Consider the following 19,434-nt stretch of genomic DNA (forward strand, 5'->3'; position numbering starts at 1 on the left):
TACCTCTCTCTCTCACACGGCGACTGCTGCACCGGATCTGGGTCGGTGTCCTTTTTTTTTTTTTTGGCTAAAAGGGACGTTTTCTCGAAACGGTCGGTTGGACGCAACGCTGTAACCGTTGCACAACCGTACTTAGTTCTATCATCTTTTTCGTTCAGTTGGTTCTGAATTTTTCTTTGCTCGGTAGTGTCGATATAAAATATTTAAGGATTTCTTGTTTTATTTTTATTTTTTCGAGTCTGGTTTAACCATCCTCATTCTCCTCTCTTTATCTCTCTCTCACTGCCTTTATTATCGCATATCTCATAAAGTTGTGTTTGTTGTGAATGTGAGTCTGTGTGTGTGTTTGTTGTTTTTTTTTATGTAATTCTTTTTGTCTATAGTAGAAACAGCTCTGCCGCTCCCTCTCCTGGTTCTGGGTTTCTATGTTCAATGATTCAAGCAAGCAATTTTATTTTACAGTTCCGTTGGCTGATGCTGCTGCTCTCGGCGGCCGGTGTGAAATTTTGCTTGGCCGGCAACAAACTGCTGGCCACCGCCGCAATCCGATCCGGTGTGCAATAATAGTTGTGCTGTGGGTGGGGGAGAAAAACAGGGACAACAATCAATAAAGGTTGCAAATGGGGTGAAATAAGGGTTGGAGAATTAAAGGGTTTTGGAGTCTGTCCCACTTTATTTGAAATCGATTGCAGTTTACATTTATTCCTAGAAAGGTGCAGGAAAACAAACGGAAAGCATTGCGTGAGGGTATTCCATCAACCTCGAATATCTGATTAGGTTTAATGAGCATTTTATGATTATTCTACTCGGTTACAAAAATAACAAACAAAACACCTGTTTAGATGGCGAACACCCCCGGCATAATATAAATACTAAAAAATACAAGCTATGGGTTCAACTAAGCCTTGGGAACAAACAATTAACTTTTTTTACTGACAGTTGACTGAACTCGTCTTTCGTTTTCGCTACGCCAGTCTGACTGTAATACCCTGCTCTCGCTCACAACACACTTCGGAACGGATGAGCGCTGAGCTCCATAATATGAATACCATTGAAGTTTTGATCATATTCCCCATGACTGCGTTCAAATGATTGCTTTCACCACGTTTACCCACACAAGCAAGGAAGAGAAAGGAAGAGAGAGAAAGAGCAGAGTCGCCGGTGTCGCTCGGCTGTTTTAGTGTTGAGCTCGGATTTCTCTCGGGTCGACTTCGTGTGCATCAACAGACGGTCGCACTCAAAAAACGATCAGTGAACTCGCCGGCGCCATCAGTGAACTATCAACGATCGGTGCGAGGATGATAGCTAACTCCCCAGCTCTTTCAAATATCAGCCATTTCTCTCAGTGACCGATCCCTTTTCAAGCATTGCTTTTGCAATCATTTGTTTTCAAAATATCCAAGTATTGATCAACATATTTGTTACAAGATTTTTTTGCGTGCTGAACATAGGAATTTTACAAAACTTGAAATCATTTTGAAACGAGTTCAAATATGTATGCTAAATATAATACTCAACGCAGAAAAATGCATTTGAAAGTGTTTTCAGTTCATTGTATTTTTATTTAAGTTTTTTGAAAAAAAGTTTTTCCTTAAACGACATAAAGTTTAATATCAAATCTGTGTTTCGTTAAAAAGTTTAGTAATTTAATTAATTAATTAATTAATTTAATTTAATTCAAAACTAATCTAATCTTATCCAGTGAAATTTTCACAAATTTTGAGGTTTTTAACACCCTGTTACAAATAAATAAACGTCAGTCTTATTTAAATTACGATGTTTTGTAAAAAAATAAGTACAGTCCAGACTCGATTATCCGAGGGCCTCGGGCAAATTTCACTTCAAATAATCAAAACTTTGGATAATCGAATCATGTAAAAAAAATTTTCGATGTCTAATTTTTGATTGTTGAGCTTTGGTATGGCCCCTAAACTGCCGTTCTACGCATAATTGTCCCATGTCAGTTTTTGACGATTTTGACTTTATGCCATTTTTAAGTTTAGTCTGATGTGTACTTTAAGAAAAACACATAAAATCTGGTACTTTGTTCGGAAACTCATCAAAAACAACACCAAGTCTGTTTGTCCCATCGTTGAACTTCTACGCATAATTGTCCCACCAAGTATTTTCTTACACGGAATCATTAATTTTATTAAGCGTTATGCCTTGTTTACCTGTTGTATAGCAAGAGGATCACAAATAAGGGTGATAAACTGCTAACTGGGGCGATTAGGGACACATAGGGTGAATAGGAACCCACGGGACAATTATGCGTAGAAACACAGAAATCTGTCGAAAAATTTCAATCGCGTTTTTCTCAGTTCTGGAGTTTTTTTTGAAAAGGTCCTATAAACCAAATTTTTAATTTTTTGCTTTTTGGTTGTTTTTAGAACCGCCTTGAGTCAGGGGTATTCAAAAACACCCAAAAAGCAAAAAATGAAAATTTGGTTTATAGGACCTTTTCAAAAAAAACTCCAGAGTTGCACTTTTTTGAACATGGGACAATTATGCGTAGAAAGGCAGTAAACTACGCTAAAATTATTTAGAATTTTTAAGAGGCAGTATTTGTAAATATTGCTCGGTTTGTTCTAGAGGTCGTACCAAGGTGTTCCGATTTAGATGAAACATGAGAAAAACTGGCATTGAAGTTTGAGGTCCCAAAAAACATAAAACATCTTAAAATTGCTCGTATTTCCGTAAAACTTCATAAATTCCAACTCTCGTAGATGAATTTGAAAGGTCTTTTGAAGCACTTCAAAATGGGCCATAGACATCCAGGATTGGTTTGACTTTTTCTCATAGCTTTTGCAAATTACTGTTAAAAATTGATATTTTTTTTTCAAACCTTAATATCTTTTTGCAACAGCCTCCAACACCCATACTCCCATTGGTCAAAAGTTAGGGAATTTCATGGACTATAAGCCTACGGTAATAACTTTTTGGCCACTCGCAGTTTTTCTCATAGTTTTTCAATTTTTCTATAACAAACTTTTAACAACGTTAGTTTTTGCCCTGTATGCTCCCATAGCGGCACTTTTTGGTCTCAATTTTTTTCATATTCGGAATCCTCGGAAAATTTCACGTTAGTTAGAAGTATTGGAGTTGTAAATTTGATTGAAAAAAATGCCATTTAGAATGAATTAAAATATTTTTTAACAATTTGTTGGATTAGGGGTAAAACAGGGTTTCGCCTACTTGATACAGCATTTGACGTATTGACCCCAGAGTAAATAAGATCTATTTCTTTTTTCAAAAATGTTTTATTTAATTATTTTTTAAATCAAATTTACAACTTCAATACTTCTAACTAACGTGAAATTTTCCGAGGATTCCGAATATGAAAAAATTGAGACCAAAAAGGAAGCATACAGGGCAAAAACTACCGTTGTTAAAAGTTTGTTATAGAAAAATTGAAAAACTATGAGAAAAAGTGCGATTGGCCAAAAAGTTATTACCGTAGGCTTATACTGCCCATGTTCGCATAAATGTCCCATATGCAAAAACAGCAAGCTGAGAAAAAACGCAAGGAAAGTTTGTCTCACACATAAGGCTACGTGTTAAGTTTTCACGTAAAAACAGGATTTCCTCCTGATTTATGGAACAAAGTACTGGATGTTATAGGCTCTTTTGAAAGAGCACACGATTTTGAACCAAACTGCATCAATAACTCAAAAGTGATGAAAATGAATATGGGACATTTATGCGATCATGGGCAGTATAGTCCATGAAATTCCCTAACTTTTGACCTATGGGAGTATGGGTGTTGGAGGCTGTTGCAAAAAGATAATAAAGTTTTAAAAAAATCCATTTTTCACAGTAATTTGCAAAAGCTATGAGAAAAAGTCAAACCAATCCTGGATGTCTATTGCTCATTTTGAAGTGCTTCAAAATACCTTTCGAATGCATCTAAGAGAATTGGAAATGATGGAGTTTTACTGAAATGCGAGCAATTTTAAGATTTTTTATGTTTTTTGGACCTCAAATTTCAATGCCCGTTTTACCCCACTTCCCTTTGTCGTAAAGGGCTCATATTTGGCATGAGTTCATCTCATGTATAGACAAACAAATGCTGAAAGTTTCATCCAAATCGGAGCACCTCGATACGACCTGTTACACATTGGTGAAAAACTCGCTCTTAAATCCAAGATGGCGGCCAAAATGGCGGTGATGCAATACAGTAGTTTTTCGGTAACTGGGCGCTCGGTAACTGGGCCGTAGCCCAGTTAAAAAGCAGACAAACGTCAAAAAGCCAAAACAAACCAAAATGACCGAGGGGTTAATGGATACAAAAAATCAATAAATAAAAAAAAACTTTTTTCCAACTTTTGTTTAATTTCAGGTTACAATTAAAGAAATATGAAAAGTAAGCATTGTAAACAAATTTGAGTAACTTTTATTTTTAAATTTCATCTGGAAAATACTATGCATCGGAGGTCCCCTCGTTATTTTTTGTTCAGCCCAGTTAACGAGCAACATTCGGTGACTGGGCTACGTTCTCAGCCCAGTTACCGAACAACTACTGTATTAAAAAACGGCATTTTATTTTTTAAAAGGCAATCAACAACTCAAATTTGACTAAAATGGGGTCATAGAACTCAAATTTTATGTTAAAAACAAGAACATGAAAAAATACGATTTTTTTTTGTTCGTGATTCGATTATCCGAAGTCCCATACAAACCTTCGGATAATCGAACTTCGGATAATTCAAACTTCGGATAATCGAGACCGGACTGTATTAAAAAAAATACGACATTCTTTTGAGCAAAATTCCAATTACATCGTTGGTTCGTCCATGCCAACATATCACACCCTAATGTCCAAACAAAAACATTTAAAAAAAGATTTTTAAAGATTGCCAATCGATAAACGCCTGACGATAACGACAACGGTTATCGTTATTTCGATAATTCTATCGGCGATAATCCTATCGCCGATAAATCATTTTGAAAATCTTTCCAAAATTTATTGATTCAACCATATCATGTAAAATTTTCAATGCTTTCACTAAGAACATATTCTTAAAAAAATGTAGTAAGTTTCAAATGCCCAAAATTGTTCACGAAATACCGCATTTTTCGAAATACTCAAATATTTATAAATGGCAATATGTATATCAAACTAGGTTAAATTTTGTATGTTTTTTCACTTTATTGAAGTTGTTTTGGTAAATTATAAAAAAGTAAATAAAAAAACCGTATTTTTTTAAAGTACTCATTTTTTTAGAAATGACAATAGGCGAAATTTTGTGAAATGATTAGGCGAAATTTTGTATGTTTTTTCCACTTTTTTAAAGTTTTTTTTTGTCAAAATATAAAAAATAATTTAAAAATATCGTATGTTTCGAAATTACTCATTTTTTTAGAAATGACAATATGGGTATCAAACGAAGCAAAATTTTGCATTTTTTTTTTGTTTTTACTTTATTAATGTTTTTTTTTTGTAAAATATGGAAAACAAAATCAAAAAGTATTTAAAAAATCAAAAATATACGTTTACTTTTACTTTATTTTTTTACGATTTTTTTCGAAAATAAACAAATTTGAAATATGAAATTTTATTACAAAAAATCCCATATTTTTTCGAAAATACCATTTTTTTCTGATATCTGCAATATGATTATCAATCGAATTGAAATTTTGTTTCCTTTTCAATGTTTTAGTTTTTTTAAATGCTAAAATTTTCACAAATTACCGTATTTTCTAAAATACTAAAAATTTTAAAATATTCAATATGGTAATTAAACGAAGCAAAATTTTGTATACTTCATACATACATTCAAATTGTATGCTTTTTATAATATTTTGCTTTGTTTGATACCCATATTGCAAATTTAGAAAATTTGAGTATTTTCGAAAAAACGTTGCGGAGAATCTTTAGGTGGGTGGTGCCTTCCTTACATTCAAAAAGTTAATATACTACAGAGCCTCAAAAAACAGCATAAATAAGACTTATTTTTATCAAAATATCTGAGATCCGGCCAAAAAAAGCGTATAAATAACACTTAAGTGGTTATAACTTTTGATAGGGTTGTCAGATCTTCAACGTTTTAGGCTCATTGAAAAGGTCTTTTGATAACCTATACAAAGACAGGTCGCATGGTGGATCCGGACAACGTTTTATCAAAATATATCAGATCCGGCTTCCAAAAAGTGCATAAATAACACTTAAATGCTAATAACTTTTGATAGGATTGTCAGATCTTCAATGTTTTGGGCTCGTTGGAAAGATTTTTTAAATACCGTTTTAAAAATGTATAGCATGACGGGTTTTCTTACAAAAACCACCCTTTTAACAATCTTCCGGACTTTATTCGAAATCGTTTTTTAGCATAACTTTTGAAGTACTTTACTAAATTTCATAGTATTAACTAGGGTCTTGTGTAGGACCTCAAGATGAATTGAATGAGATCAAAGAGGTCGAAATCGGTTCTGCCAATCCGGAGATAATCGTGTGCATATTTTTCGGTGCACGGACTCACATCCAGGCACACGCACAGACATTTGTTCAGAATTTGATTCTGAGTCGATAGGTACACGTGAAGGTGGGTCTACGAGGTCTAATGAAGAAGTTCATTTTCGAGTGATTTTATAGCTTTTCCTCATTGAGGTGAGGAAGGCAAAACGGTGTTTAGTGAAAATTTTAGTATTTTCAAAAAAAATATAATTCGTTTTCGTTTTCGTTTTACGGAGCAAGGTGGGGGACGCGGCCTCAAGTCAGTCCAAGTCCGGTTTCTTGTGGAAAAAAGGGTAGTGGCCGAACTAGTATTGCATACCAAATGAACACCACCGGAAGATATAGGGGATCGGGAGGGGGGAGGTGAAAGAAAATTAGTGTTGGTGTGAGTAGTAAGAACTTGGATGACTTGAGCAGTTACGGTAATCTAAGTTTAACACTGAATAAAGAAAGTCTGAAATTGTGATTCAAAGTAAGAAGGCCCGGAATAAATTAAATTATTAGTTAATTAAATAAGAAAATGTAACTAATCGGAGATCTATTTTAAAGAAACCTATGATGTATTCCAAATTTAAAGGAAATAAAAAAATACTAGAGAGCAAAAGATGAAAACTAACTGCCGACCTGTCGCGTCTGTCAGTAGTCCTGTCGTACATTACAAATAGAAACAGACACTTCGACCAAATCAACTAATAATTTAAATCCAATTATTCATCTACGGAAACCTAACTAACTTTAATCAACAACCTAAACTAAACTGCCTGAATGTAAATTTAATCTCAAATCCCCGAATGTTTTATTATAACACCAAATAAGGTAAAGGATCTTGTTTTTAAACCAGTCTTGCCGCTTCCAAAAACCAATAAACATAAATGAACAGTTCATAAGTTGAACACTAGTAATTAAGACGACTATTTCATGCCATTCATTTCATTAGGGCATAGAGCTTTGCAAACAAGAGTGCATCTCTATTATACCTTATGTAAACTGTCATTTGAGTGAAGGAGACACACTCCTGTTCACAAAACCCATGCGCCCTTTTGAAATGTTAGGCTCCATTTGATCGTCAAGGCTCCAGTAGACCCTCGATTCGCAACAATGGTAGATACAACCATAATCCGTCAACCGTTAGTTCAACAGATTAACGAATTTTGTCCGATGTCATTACATTACACAGTTCAACAAGATTTTGTCTCTGAGACGAGTATATGTGTTCCTAGTAGAATTTTGCCTGCTGAATCCGAATCCGGGTCCAGAATTGCTCCAAATGGTCCCAATTTTGAGATACACCCGTTTGAAATGTTAGTTTAGGCCAAAATTAGCTACTTCGTCGACTATTTTACAAAAGAACTATTGAATAAACAACTGAACCAATACATGTTTCTTATAGTTCACGTTTTCCCCTTTCTGAAACACCCCTGGTTTTTAAAATTTGATTGTTTCTACGCATATTTATAGCCATTTTAAAATTATATTTTCAGTTGGTTCTCATTCAAGTTTTTCCAACTTGCATGCAAGTCATATTATGCTGGGATATCAATAATAAAAATCAAAAATGCTTTGCAGAACGTTAAATAAGTATGTCTCGGTAATCTAATTGATCATATTTCATGTAATTTTGTCTGCTGAATCCATTCCTATCATTAGATTTTTTCAAAAAGGTCAGCTTTTTGAGTAAAAATTGAATTTTCGATGATTTTTTCAAAATAAAATCTATTTTATGCTAAAGTATGAATTAGAGATAACTAAATGTCGATGTCTCGTCAGTCTAATTGATCATTTTTAATGTATTTTTGTCTACTGAATCCATTCCCATCATTGGATTTTTTCAAAAAGGTCAGCTTTTTGAGTAAAAATTGAATTTTCGATGATTTTTTCAAAATAAAATCTATTTTATGCTAAAGTATGACTTAGAGATAACTAAATGTCGATGTCTCGTCAGTCTAATTGATCATTTTTAATGTATTTTTGTCTGCTGAATCCATTCCCATCATTGGATTTTTTCAAAAAGGTCAGCTTTTTGAGTAAAAATTGAATTTTCGATGATTTTTTCAAAATAAAATCTATTTTATGCTAAAGTATGACTCAGAGATGACTAAATGTCGATGTCTCGTCAGTCTTATTGATCACTTTTAATGTATTTTTGTCTGCTGAATCCATTCCCATCATTGGATTTTTTCAAAAAGGTCAAGTTTTTGAGTAAAAATTGAATTATCGATGATTTTTTCAAAATAAAATCTATTTTATGCTAAAGTATGACTCAGAGATGACTAAATGTCGATGTCTCGTCAGTCTAATTGATCATTTTTAATGTATTTTTGTCTGCTGAATCCATTCCCATCATTGGATTTTTTCAAAAAGGTCAGCTTTTTGAGTAAAAATTGAATTTTCGATGATTTTTTCAAAATAAAATCTATTTTATGCTAAAGTATGACTTAGAGATAACTAAATGTCGATGTCTCGTCAGTCTAATTGATCATTTTTAATGTATCCTTCCCATCATTGGATTTTTTCAAAAAGGTCAGCTTTTTGAGTAAAAATTGAATTTTCGATGATTTTTTCAAAATAAGATCTATTTTATGCTAAAGTATGACTTAGAGATAACTAAATGTCGATGTCTCGTCAGTCTAATTGATCATTTTTAATGCATTTTTGTCTGCTGAATCCATTCCCATCATAAGATTTTTTCAAAAAGGTGAGGTTTTTGAGTAAAAATTGAATTTTCCATGTTTTTTTTCAAAATAAAATTTATTTAATCTCTGAGTCATACTTTAGCATAAAATAGATTTTATTTTGAAAAAATCATCGATAATTCAATTTTTACTCAAAAACTTGACCTTTTTGAAAAAATCCAATGATGGGAATGGATTCAGCAGACAAAAATACATTAAAAATGATCAATTAGACTGACGAGACATCGACATTTAGTTATCTCTAAGTCATACTTTAGCATAAAATAGATTTTATTTTGAAAAAATCATCGAAAATTCAATTTTTACTCAAAAAGCTGACCTTTTTGAAAAAATCCAATGATGGGAATGGATTCAGTAGACAAAAATACATTAAAAATGATCAATTAGACTGACGAGACATCGACATTTAGTCATCTCTGAGTCATACTTTAGCATAAAATAGATTTTATTTTGAAAAAATCATCGATAATTCAATTTTTACTCAAAAACTTGACCTTTTTGAAAAAATCCAATGATGGGAATGGATTCAGCAGACAAAAATACATTAAAAATGATCAATTAGACTGACGAGACATCGACATTTAGTTATCTCTAAGTCATACTTTAGCATAAAATAGATTTTATTTTGAAAAAAACATCGAAAATTCAATTTTTACTCAAAAAGCTGACCTTTTTGAAAAAATCTAAAGATAGGAATGGATTCAGCAGACAAAATTACATGAAATATGATCAATTAGATTACCGAGACATACTTATTTAACGTTCTGCAAAGCATTTTTGATTTTTATTATTGATATCCCAGCATAATATGACTTGCATGCAAGTTGGAAAAACTTGAATGAGAACCAACTGAAAATATTATTTTAAAATGGCTATAAATATGCGTAGAAACAATCAAATTTTAAAACCAGGGGTGTTTCAGAAAGGGAAAACGTGAACTATAAGATACATGTATTGGTTCAGTTGTTTATTCAATAGTTCTTTTGTAAAATAGTCGACAAAGTAGCTAATTTTGACCTAAACTAACATTTCAAACGGGTCTATCTCAAAATTGGGACCATTTGGAGCAATTCTGAACCCGGATTCGGATTCAGCAGGCAAAATTCTACTAGGAACACATATACTCGTCTCAGAGACAAGAAACATTTGATTTTTTGTTGAACTGTTATTGATTGACCGAGACTCTATGGAAATTTTGACATATCAAAATGCTACGTAATAATATTTTTTCAAAAATAAATTTCAAAATCTATTCTATCCTACAATGCCTAGAAGAGGCCTCTGTTTCTGTTGTGAGTAAGCGCTGGTTTCAGAGTTCATTTTTCAATTTAAAAGGGGTGGGAGACGACTAATTTGCTTCATGAACTCCTACTCGGCCTTGGGACCACCTCTTAAGACACTGATGGCTCCTAGCTTGGAATTAAACCTAGACACAGCGTCGAGGCCCGCTTCGCATGGCAAAAATGTTGGCTGGGGGGAAGTGATATTATCACGAAATTTTATTTTAAAGCCAACATTGCTAACGGCGTCGAGGTCCTTACTCATGCCCAAGGTATTTTCAAAAAAATATAATAAAGTAAAAAGAAAAAAAATCGCTTTGTTTGATAATGTCGTATATTTTTGATTAAAAAACAATAAATGAGTATTTTCGAAAAATACGGTTTTTTTCAAATCTAATCTAATCTAATCGAACACAAGCGCAGCCAGTCCGAAGAAAGCGTCCTGGAAGAACTTGCGGTTAGATTACGCCTCAAGCCCTTTCTTGTCTATGCATCCGAGTAACCCCAAAAATGTAAAGCGGCCAGGCCTACTGCGTTGCATTAACCGCAGAGACAGATTCGGTGAACGGATCACATTTCACAGAATCAACAGGGGAGGAAGGATGCGTGGACATACCGTACCAAACGCTCCGAATCAGTTAGGTGTGGTGTGTAAGTGTAAGTTGGCAAATAATGTATTTTCGAAAAATACGGTATTTTGTGATTTTTCTATTTTTTTACAAAAAAAAAAACTCTAATAAAGTGAAGAAGCTAACCAAATTTCGCTTCGTTAGATACAAATTATGAAAATTTGAATGCTTTCGTAAAATACGATAATTTGGGAACAATTTTGAGTACATACTTATACTTTGAAACTTACTACATTTTCAAAAACAATATTCTTAGTGAAAACATTGTCTGATTAATCTGATAGGGTTGAAATAAGTCGAATTTAGAAAGATTTTAATAATGAGTTATAGTTATCGACAATTGTCGGCGATAAGATTATCGAAATAGCCTCGATAATTTTATCGTTAAGGCTCTGAAAGGCATGATTCCCGATCGGCCATTTAATTCAGCACAATCATTGACAGTCATTGCCCCAAAAGTGAAAGACACCATCTACGACCTTAACAACCTTGAGATTTTTAGCACCATACTATCTTCGGAAAAGTTGTTCGGGACATCCTAGATTAAACTTCTACGGTGTTAGTTTCTTGAAATAATAAAATATGAATGTTTTACTTTGAAAAATTAAAAAATCTGAGTTTCCCCATAGTAATTTACACACAAATTTCAATCGCTTTGCGCCAAGGCAGTTGTCTACGCTCCATACAAAAAATAAAGTTCTGGGCGGCGTTCTGGGTTCGACGCCCCGTCCTTTGGATTGGCAAGCAAAAACGCTATCCACACGACTGCTTAGGAGCTTGTGAAGGAGACTGGTATAGGGATCATGTTTCATGTGAAGTGCGCATGGAATAGTGAGCAAGAATCCCGAATTTCATCCAAATCGCGACCACCCCATCCATTTTAGTAAGTCCCTACAGTATCGACTGTTTCGAGATTTCTGGGAAAACCCCTTATTTTCAAACGTCGATAGCTCAGAAATCAAATTGGACGTAGAATTTGTTTCCGGGTGGTAATTTCAAGTGCCATTCTGCGGAAAATGACGTTTGAATTAATTGATTTTTTTAGCATATTTACACTATTTTTAAACATTTTTTTAAGTGAATATTAAAAAAAAGTGATTAAATTTCATGAAAATATGTTGGAGAAGTCCCTTCAGTAATTTATTATTAAACGTTGAACTAGATGGAATATCGATGGAACAAACTTTTTTTTAAAGCCCCCTTGCAAGTCCAAAAAATCTCATCAATGCCATTCGAGCTGTAATGCTACAGAAAGTACTGTCCCGAACACAGATGGTTGTTTTCAACAGCACTATCTACCCCATCACGATAATATTTTAACTCTGACACAGTTCACAGTGTTCAAGGTCAATCATCCCACTTCGCCAATGCCAGTTATCAAATGTAAACAAAGCCCCTCCCCTATACCGGGTCAAGGTAGATCTAGAAGCAAGTCACTGTAATGGAATTAGAAACCGAAACAGCAGCCCCAACACAAAAATTAACCCTTCAACCATCCAAGAAACACATTGCTTTGTTTGCCCATCACAACACATCACAATTAAACAACGCCTTTAGACCCCCTTTGAATCTCACTCCATTCTCTAAACGTTTTCTGCTCGACCTACCCAACAGTAGCAGTAGCAGAACGAAACACAAGCTCAGTCATCCGAGAAGCAAACTTACAATTTTTCCTACTGTATCTGCGCTGCGCTGCTTCCGGGCTAGTCCTCGTCGCTTCTTCCGCTGTCACTGGCCTCTGTTTCCACACAATTTGGTCTCTTCCTCTTTTCCCCCCAGAGTCCCGCGCACACACCCACCCATCACACGCACACACTTGCTTAATGCTTCAACCACGAGTGCTTCAAACACTCGGACGCGGTGGCGCGCCCTTTCGGGTCGTAATCCAGCATCGGCGTCAGGAAGTCGGCGAACTCGATCGCGTCCTCCAGCGGCCACTCGTACTTTTCCCGCAGCACGTCGACGAGGCCCCACGGCTTGAGGCCGGAGATGTTGCGCAGTTCGCCCTTGGAGTTGAACGCGTGGTTGGACATCCGGCCGGACAGGGCGATCCGCTTGGGGATCGGTCCGAGCAGTTCGATGATGTGTGCGATGTGGTCATCGTCCCGGCAGTAGTTGTCGCCCGAGTGCGGCTCGAACAGGTAGTCGCCGGTGGCCAGCTCGAAGGCCATACAGGCGGTGCTCCAGATGTCGGCGGACGTGTTGTAGCCGGAGCCGATGATGACCTCGAGGGAGCGGTACTGGCGCGTTTGGATGTCCTCGGTGAAGTGTTTGTCCACCCAGCAGGCGTTGCCGAGATCGGCGATCTTGACCTCGACGTCGGAGCAGATCTCGAAGGCGGGGTCCTTGCGCTCCTTGACGTGGGACAGGATCTTCCGCATGGACTCGCTGATGTCGAGGGTGGTTTTGGAGGCGGTGGAGGACGCGGAAGCTGTGGTGGCAGGGTTGGGGGAATCTGCGGATGATGCCTTTTCGCCGCCGCCGAGGACGTCGTCACTGTTGTTGTTGGAAGTGGACGCGTCCGGGCTGGTCAGGGCCGACGAGTTGCTGGAAGGCTTCTGGGGCGGTGCAGCGGATTCGTCCTCGTCGGAGGAACCGCTGCCGGAGCGGTCACCGTTCAGCAGCAGGCGCGGGGATTCCGCGTTCGCCGTGGTGTGGTCCTGGTCCATTTTGGGATCTTGGCAGTCGCCGTTTTCCAGCTGAGGGCCAAACTCCAGCTGCTGGATGTGCTCCATCTGCTGCCGGATCAACTCGGTTTGCATTTTCGCCTTCTTCTTGAGCTTTTTCTTCTTGGTTTTGCTCATGTTTTGGCTCAACGGTTGCTCCTGGAACTGCGGGGGCGCAGCGGAGATTAACGAGTACGGCAACCGACATCCCATCGTGTGCATTTCCGTTGCCTCGCAGGCCAACTTGCGGATATAACTCTCGTCCACGCACAGCAGCACATTCTCCGGCTTGATGTCCGTGTGGATGACCTTGCACTTGCCGTGCAGGTAATCGAGACCCTCCAACACCTGCCGGATGATGGACTTGACGTTCACCAGCGGAATTCCCCGATAGTTGCTCTTCAGGATCAACTTCAGCAAATTGTGCCCCAGCACTTCAAACACCATACAGATGTGCGTCCCGTTGACGCCCGTTATCCGGAAGTCGTTCAGCAGCTGCACCGTCTTGTTTCGCTTTGGATCGGCCGGGTCGGCGTTCCGAATCGACTTCAAAATCTGAATCTCGTCCTTGGCCGTATCGGTAAAGTGCTGCGCCGACTTGACAATCTTCAACGCCACGTACCGCTTCTCCTCCAGGTCCCAACTAAGCCACACCGTCGAAAAGTGACCCCACCCGAGCTTCCGGATGACGTGATACCGCTGCAGGAACAAATCGCCCAACTTCACCGGATGATAACCCCCGCGGCAATAATCCTCCCGCGCCTCCTGCTCACCCTCCCGCTCGTCATCATCACTGTATCCCGCACCGTCCTCGTCCAACAACCGGTCGTCCCGGTCCTCGATCGTCTCCGTCGAGCTCGAGTTCTTCTTGCTCAACCCGGACGAATACTGCTGCTGCTGATTGTCGTTCGCCACCACCGTTGTCGCCGTCGCCGCCGCCGCCGTAACCGAACTCATCTCATCATCCGGAGATTGCTGGCCACCACCACCTGCTGCTGCTGCCGCCGCGGCCGCTGCCTGTTGTTTGGCCTTCTTCTTCGCTGCCTTATGACGCTTCTTTTTCGCCTGGATCGTTAGTACATGCCGATTCGTGTCGGATTTTGTGTTCATCTTTTGCTGCTCACTATCGATTCTCACTTTTGCCTCTTCACCTCGTGTGGGGAACCAGCTCTCTTCTTCCAGCCTTTTCCTCTTTCCCGTAAAAACGGCACCGCGAATAAAAAAAAAACGGTGTCAACTAAAGAGAAAACAAAAAAAAGAAAAACGCACTAAGTTCGCGAACCCCCCAGCCTGTGGCAATCCGTAACGCGGGACACACTCGCGGTCACTTCCGGCCGTACCGATTTCCCTGACCCGACCGCAAACCACGAACACACACGCGAGAAGCAAAAACGTCCGGAATTTTCCTCCTGGTGCTGCGCTGCGAAATCGCACAAAATGCCACCAAAAACAACAACTGACAGCGCAAAGGAGCGATTTTTTGACAGCGGCGAAAATCGTCTCTCCCTCACTCTCCCCCTCTCTCTCACTCACACCCAACTGTCTAAAAAGGTGAAAATTGGTTCCCTACTTTTTGATTTTTTTGGCTAGCCAATTTTCCTCCAACGGGATTTTACGCACTATTCCGCGCACTTCCGTCTGCAGTCGAACGCGCGCGCACCTGCGGCCGATGGCACCGGTTCTGGATGCACCGGAAAAACCCTCGAAACGGAACAACGAAAAAACTTAAACAAGAACCGAGTGAAAAATGAGCCGTCGGACCACGCTCTCGCTGCTTGCTGGGCTGCTGCTGCTGCTGCTTCGGTTTGCTTCGATCCCGCGAGAGCGACGGTGATGTACGAAAGGTTCGGCTGGTCAAGCAAGGTTGCTGTCAACAGGCAGGTTGGGATGTTTTTTGAGTGTGTGCGTGTGTGTTTGACGGCCACACGAAAAATAAATAATTTATAAAATTCTAAATGCATGATTTTAAAACAAGGGAATGGTGGAAAGAGAGGAATCACAAATCCGTATAAATAATTTCAAGATTTTTCAGGTGTAAACCGAAAACGCGATCAAAAATTAAAGTGGAAGAATAAGGCTTTTAACTGCTTATTTAAATGTCGGTGTACAGGACGCCGCACTGTTTAAGCATTTTCTGAAGTCCATTCAATTTTGCAGTCCAAACCCAGTCATTGAATTGGAAAAATAATATCTTTTTCAAATTTTCTTTTGTTGATTTGTGTGCACCTATGTCGAAGACCAAGATTGTTTACTTTTTGCTCTTTGGTCTGACAGTCTTGGTCTGACAGATTTGGTCTGTCAGCTTTATAATGGATTTTGGTCTGGTCTAGGCGAGGGATAGGACACAGCACCTTCCTGTTTTAAAATGACATATACGACATATAAGGCTCGATTTAAGGCTTTTTTGCCATGTTCTATCCAAAACCAACCAAAAGTATCCACAATATGTGCAGTATAACAAATAGGGTATTTGTCCCTATTTTGGGCCTACTAAGCAGAACGCACTCTTAATTTGATGTATTCTCAAAAGCTGCTATTGCCAGCCTCTCGGCCAGCCTAGTTTTTTATACATGAAAAAGTTGATTTTTTAATGCTTAAGCTCATACATTATCAACATTTTGACAAAAATAAATACTTTATATAGCATACGACCTTCTTTGTGCATATTTTCGGCCTTCCTTCTGATTGGTTGAAATCACGAAGCACGTGGCGAACTTTTTTCACGTACGGTTCAGCCCCAGCTCGTACAGCACAGCCGCACAAATTCGGTCGACAAATCTGGAGTTTTTTTGAAAAGGGCCAATAAACCAAATTTTCAGTTTTTGCATTTTGGGTGTTTTTTAATACCCCTGACCAGTGTTGCAAAAGAGTGATAGAAAAGCTATCAATAGATTATCTCTGCACCAAAAATATCCGAGAGTATAGCGGCCGTCACTATAGCTTGTGAGATCTCTTCTTGTGTCTCGTGATTCCCAGCGATGTCATTCTCTCTCTCTATCTCTTCTTCCCGTTTCCTCGACTATGCGCTCTCACCGCTGAGTCTCTCAATCTCTCCGAAAACTGCAATGAGAGAACGCGAGATGGCGATTAGGAGCCGACCACGCATGACGCCCCTTCAAACTGCGTTTGCAAAATTGGTTTTGTGGCGGCTTTTGTGGGTAAACGCTGTTGCGGTAGGATGATCGTGGAAGCGAGAATGAGAGAGAAAAGGAAAATGTCAATCGCGAGTGGGTAAACACGAAAACGTGTTCGGCTATATTCGGCGCTGAGAGTTTCAATGAAGAGAGAATAGCAGTTGTATTTGAGGCATGAATATTCAGGCGAGATAATTGTAGTTGCTGAGAGCTGATATTTTGATATTTTAACAACCCTGCCCCTGACTCAAGGCGGTTTCAAAAACACCCAAATAGCAAAAACTGGAATTTTGGTTTTTTGGACCTTTTCAAAAAACTCCAGAAATATGCTAAATCATTGTGATGTTTTAAGCCATAAATTAACATTAGAATGATTGATTCCCCTTGCATTACGTGCATAATTAGATTGGACATGTTTTATATAATTCTTTACGAGTTTTAAACATAATTAAACAATTTTTGCGTAGCTAAACAACAAGCCCGTAATATGCAAGAAAGACTGTAAATGGTGAAAAGCGCACACATACTGTCATAACTCGTAGAAGTGTCAAATGGACTGAAAATACAGCCATTCTCTTCCAGAGACTTTAATCAGTTATTATATTGATTTGGTGGCAGTTTAGTGATTGTTTTTGCAACGGGATTGTGCAAACCATCGATAAAAACATATTGCCGGTGGTTGGAGATTCGTGGGACGGCTCTTATTCGTGTGCTGAGCGATGAACGCCTTGACGCTGAGTGCCAAGAAGCGGTAAGCAAAAGTGGTGAAAATTTTGGACCTTATGAGCAAGTTGCAATTTGCTAAGAAAAATGTGAAGAGTGATGTATTTATTACATTATTTCTAATTTAAGAGGAAAAAGCGTATTATTCTTGCCCACCAAAATGAAGATATTGACAACACGAATCATTCTCAAGTGGCAGATCCCTGCCAGATTTGGTGAAATGCTCAATTTCGTTGAATTAAGTTTGGTAGACCCAAAATAGGTACTAGGCCCAAAATAGGGACAAATACACTATCAATGAATTCAACAACTTAAAAAATCTAAACATTCAAAAAAATTTAAAACAAACAAAAAACTAACTCTTTCAAAAAATAAAAATAATCACAAAAATAAACAAAAAAAAATAAAATTAAAATTGGGTTTTGCGCGCACTTTTCTATCGCCCTTTTGACAACAAGAAATCGAACAACCAAAGAGTATTGAAAAAAGAGCGCGGTCTTGGAACAAACTTTTCCCAAATTCATGGTACCAATCAAAGGTACAACCATAACGCTTTTAATGAGGCGTTACTGTTTTAAAGCGTTATAAAAATGAAAGTTGCAATTTTTTTCCATCGCAGCAAACTCCTTAAAAAATCTGTCTTTGACCTTTTATCAAACAAACAAAATCCGGCCTTATAAGCAAAGGTGAGCGGGCTCATTTGATTTGTGCTTCGTCCCCCACGAGAATCAAGGACGAAATTACCATGTAAGAAACGTGCCTCCAGATGCCCTTCATAGATGCATGCGATTTTTCGAAGAATTTGGATCATGAAGAGAATGTGAATTTTTGAGTGTAGAGTGAGATTTTGATTGGAGTTGTTCCATTTCAGCCGTAAGAAGCTTACGGCCAACACGTCAAATGAGCCATTGTGACCAGTTTGGCTTGCAGAATCTATAGCCTTAGGTCATGATGGGCACGATCTAGATCATGCATGTGTCTAGCTGCTGGAGCTGAGTTGTAGCAACAGTTGCAGCTTTTGAATCATGCTGCGTTTTCGAACATAGGCCCCTCTGGCCTTTATGACATTACTTCTGACCACATGCCCCTGAACCACACCTAACTTGTCCCGCTGTATAACCTGATAAAAGCGCTGGTCAATAAAGAAAACACATCTGAATTTAAATGAGTTTTATTCCTCTTTCTTGACTTAAGATCAATAAGCTGCTGGTAAGGAAAAAGTTCCCTTCTCTCTGGAACAACTATAGGCAACCAACTGTTGTTTATTTACATTTCCAGTCACATTTTTCACTAAACTGAACTTGACAACTCGAAAACAAACAAAACTCGCTTTGATTATTTTGTAGGAAATTTTAAAATTTCCAAGCCAGTTTGACAAGTCGCAATCGAGGTCGCAATAGTGCGTTCGATAGGAATAATTTAGTGTGAAGTCCAAGTTAGTGGGAATTGCGCGATAAAAAATTTAGAATTTTTTAAACAAAACAAAAACTACAAAAATTCGAAAATATTTTTAATATAATTTTTAAAAATTTGAGAATTGCAGGCCAAGGGTGAAATGATACCTTTTCGGTTGACACCCGGTGAGGAACATCCTGGAAGGAGCGGAACTACACCCGTAGTGCTGTTAGCTGGCCTAGACCTTGGTCAAAACAGCTGCTCTGGTTCCTTGCAAGTTACCCATTTTCTTACCTCCACGTTGGCTTGGTTTCGTCATCATGATGACAACACGTGACCTTGCTGGTGGCCTGTGGAAACGAACTCGTAAACCTTTGACCAGCGAGGGTCAGAGTAGAGACGGCCAAAAGAAAGGGATGCGCAATGTGGGAAGGGAAGATTGTAGACGGTATTGTTTTGA

The 19,434-nt window shown here is 38.2% G+C and overlaps 1 protein-coding gene across 4 annotated transcripts; it reads right to left on the reverse strand.

Annotated features, from left to right (window-relative positions):
- Positions 1-210: 210 nt before the first annotated feature.
- LOC6042303 (SRSF protein kinase 3) lies at positions 211-15,533 on the reverse strand. Of its 4 annotated transcripts, none has more exons than XM_038262670.1 (3): positions 15,343-15,533; positions 12,722-14,959; positions 211-572 (listed from the first exon to the last, which is right to left on the reverse strand). In XM_038262670.1, exon 2 carries the CDS (start codon positions 14,830-14,832, stop codon positions 12,877-12,879), a length of 1,956 nt encoding a protein of 651 aa, XP_038118598.1. In that variant the 5' UTR covers positions 14,833-14,959; positions 15,343-15,533; the 3' UTR covers positions 211-572; positions 12,722-12,876. The 4 variants fall into 4 exon arrangements, with proteins under 4 accessions (XP_038118598.1, XP_001851438.1, XP_038118599.1 ...); XM_001851386.2 differs by having other exon boundaries at positions 15,063-15,533; XM_038262671.1 differs by having other exon boundaries at positions 15,383-15,532.
- Between the last annotated feature and the right edge of the window lie 3,901 nt (positions 15,534-19,434).

The sequence above is a fragment of the Culex quinquefasciatus genome, chromosome 3, assembly GCF_015732765.1.
Source record: "Culex quinquefasciatus strain JHB chromosome 3, VPISU_Cqui_1.0_pri_paternal, whole genome shotgun sequence".
Classification (NCBI taxonomy): Eukaryota; Metazoa; Arthropoda; class Insecta; order Diptera; family Culicidae; genus Culex; species Culex quinquefasciatus.

What these genes read in the sequence shown, in the direction of transcription:
- LOC6042303 (XM_038262670.1), bottom strand. Translation starts at nt 14,832, where the DNA reads ATGAACACAAAATCCGACACGAATCGGCATGTACTAACGATCCAGGCG.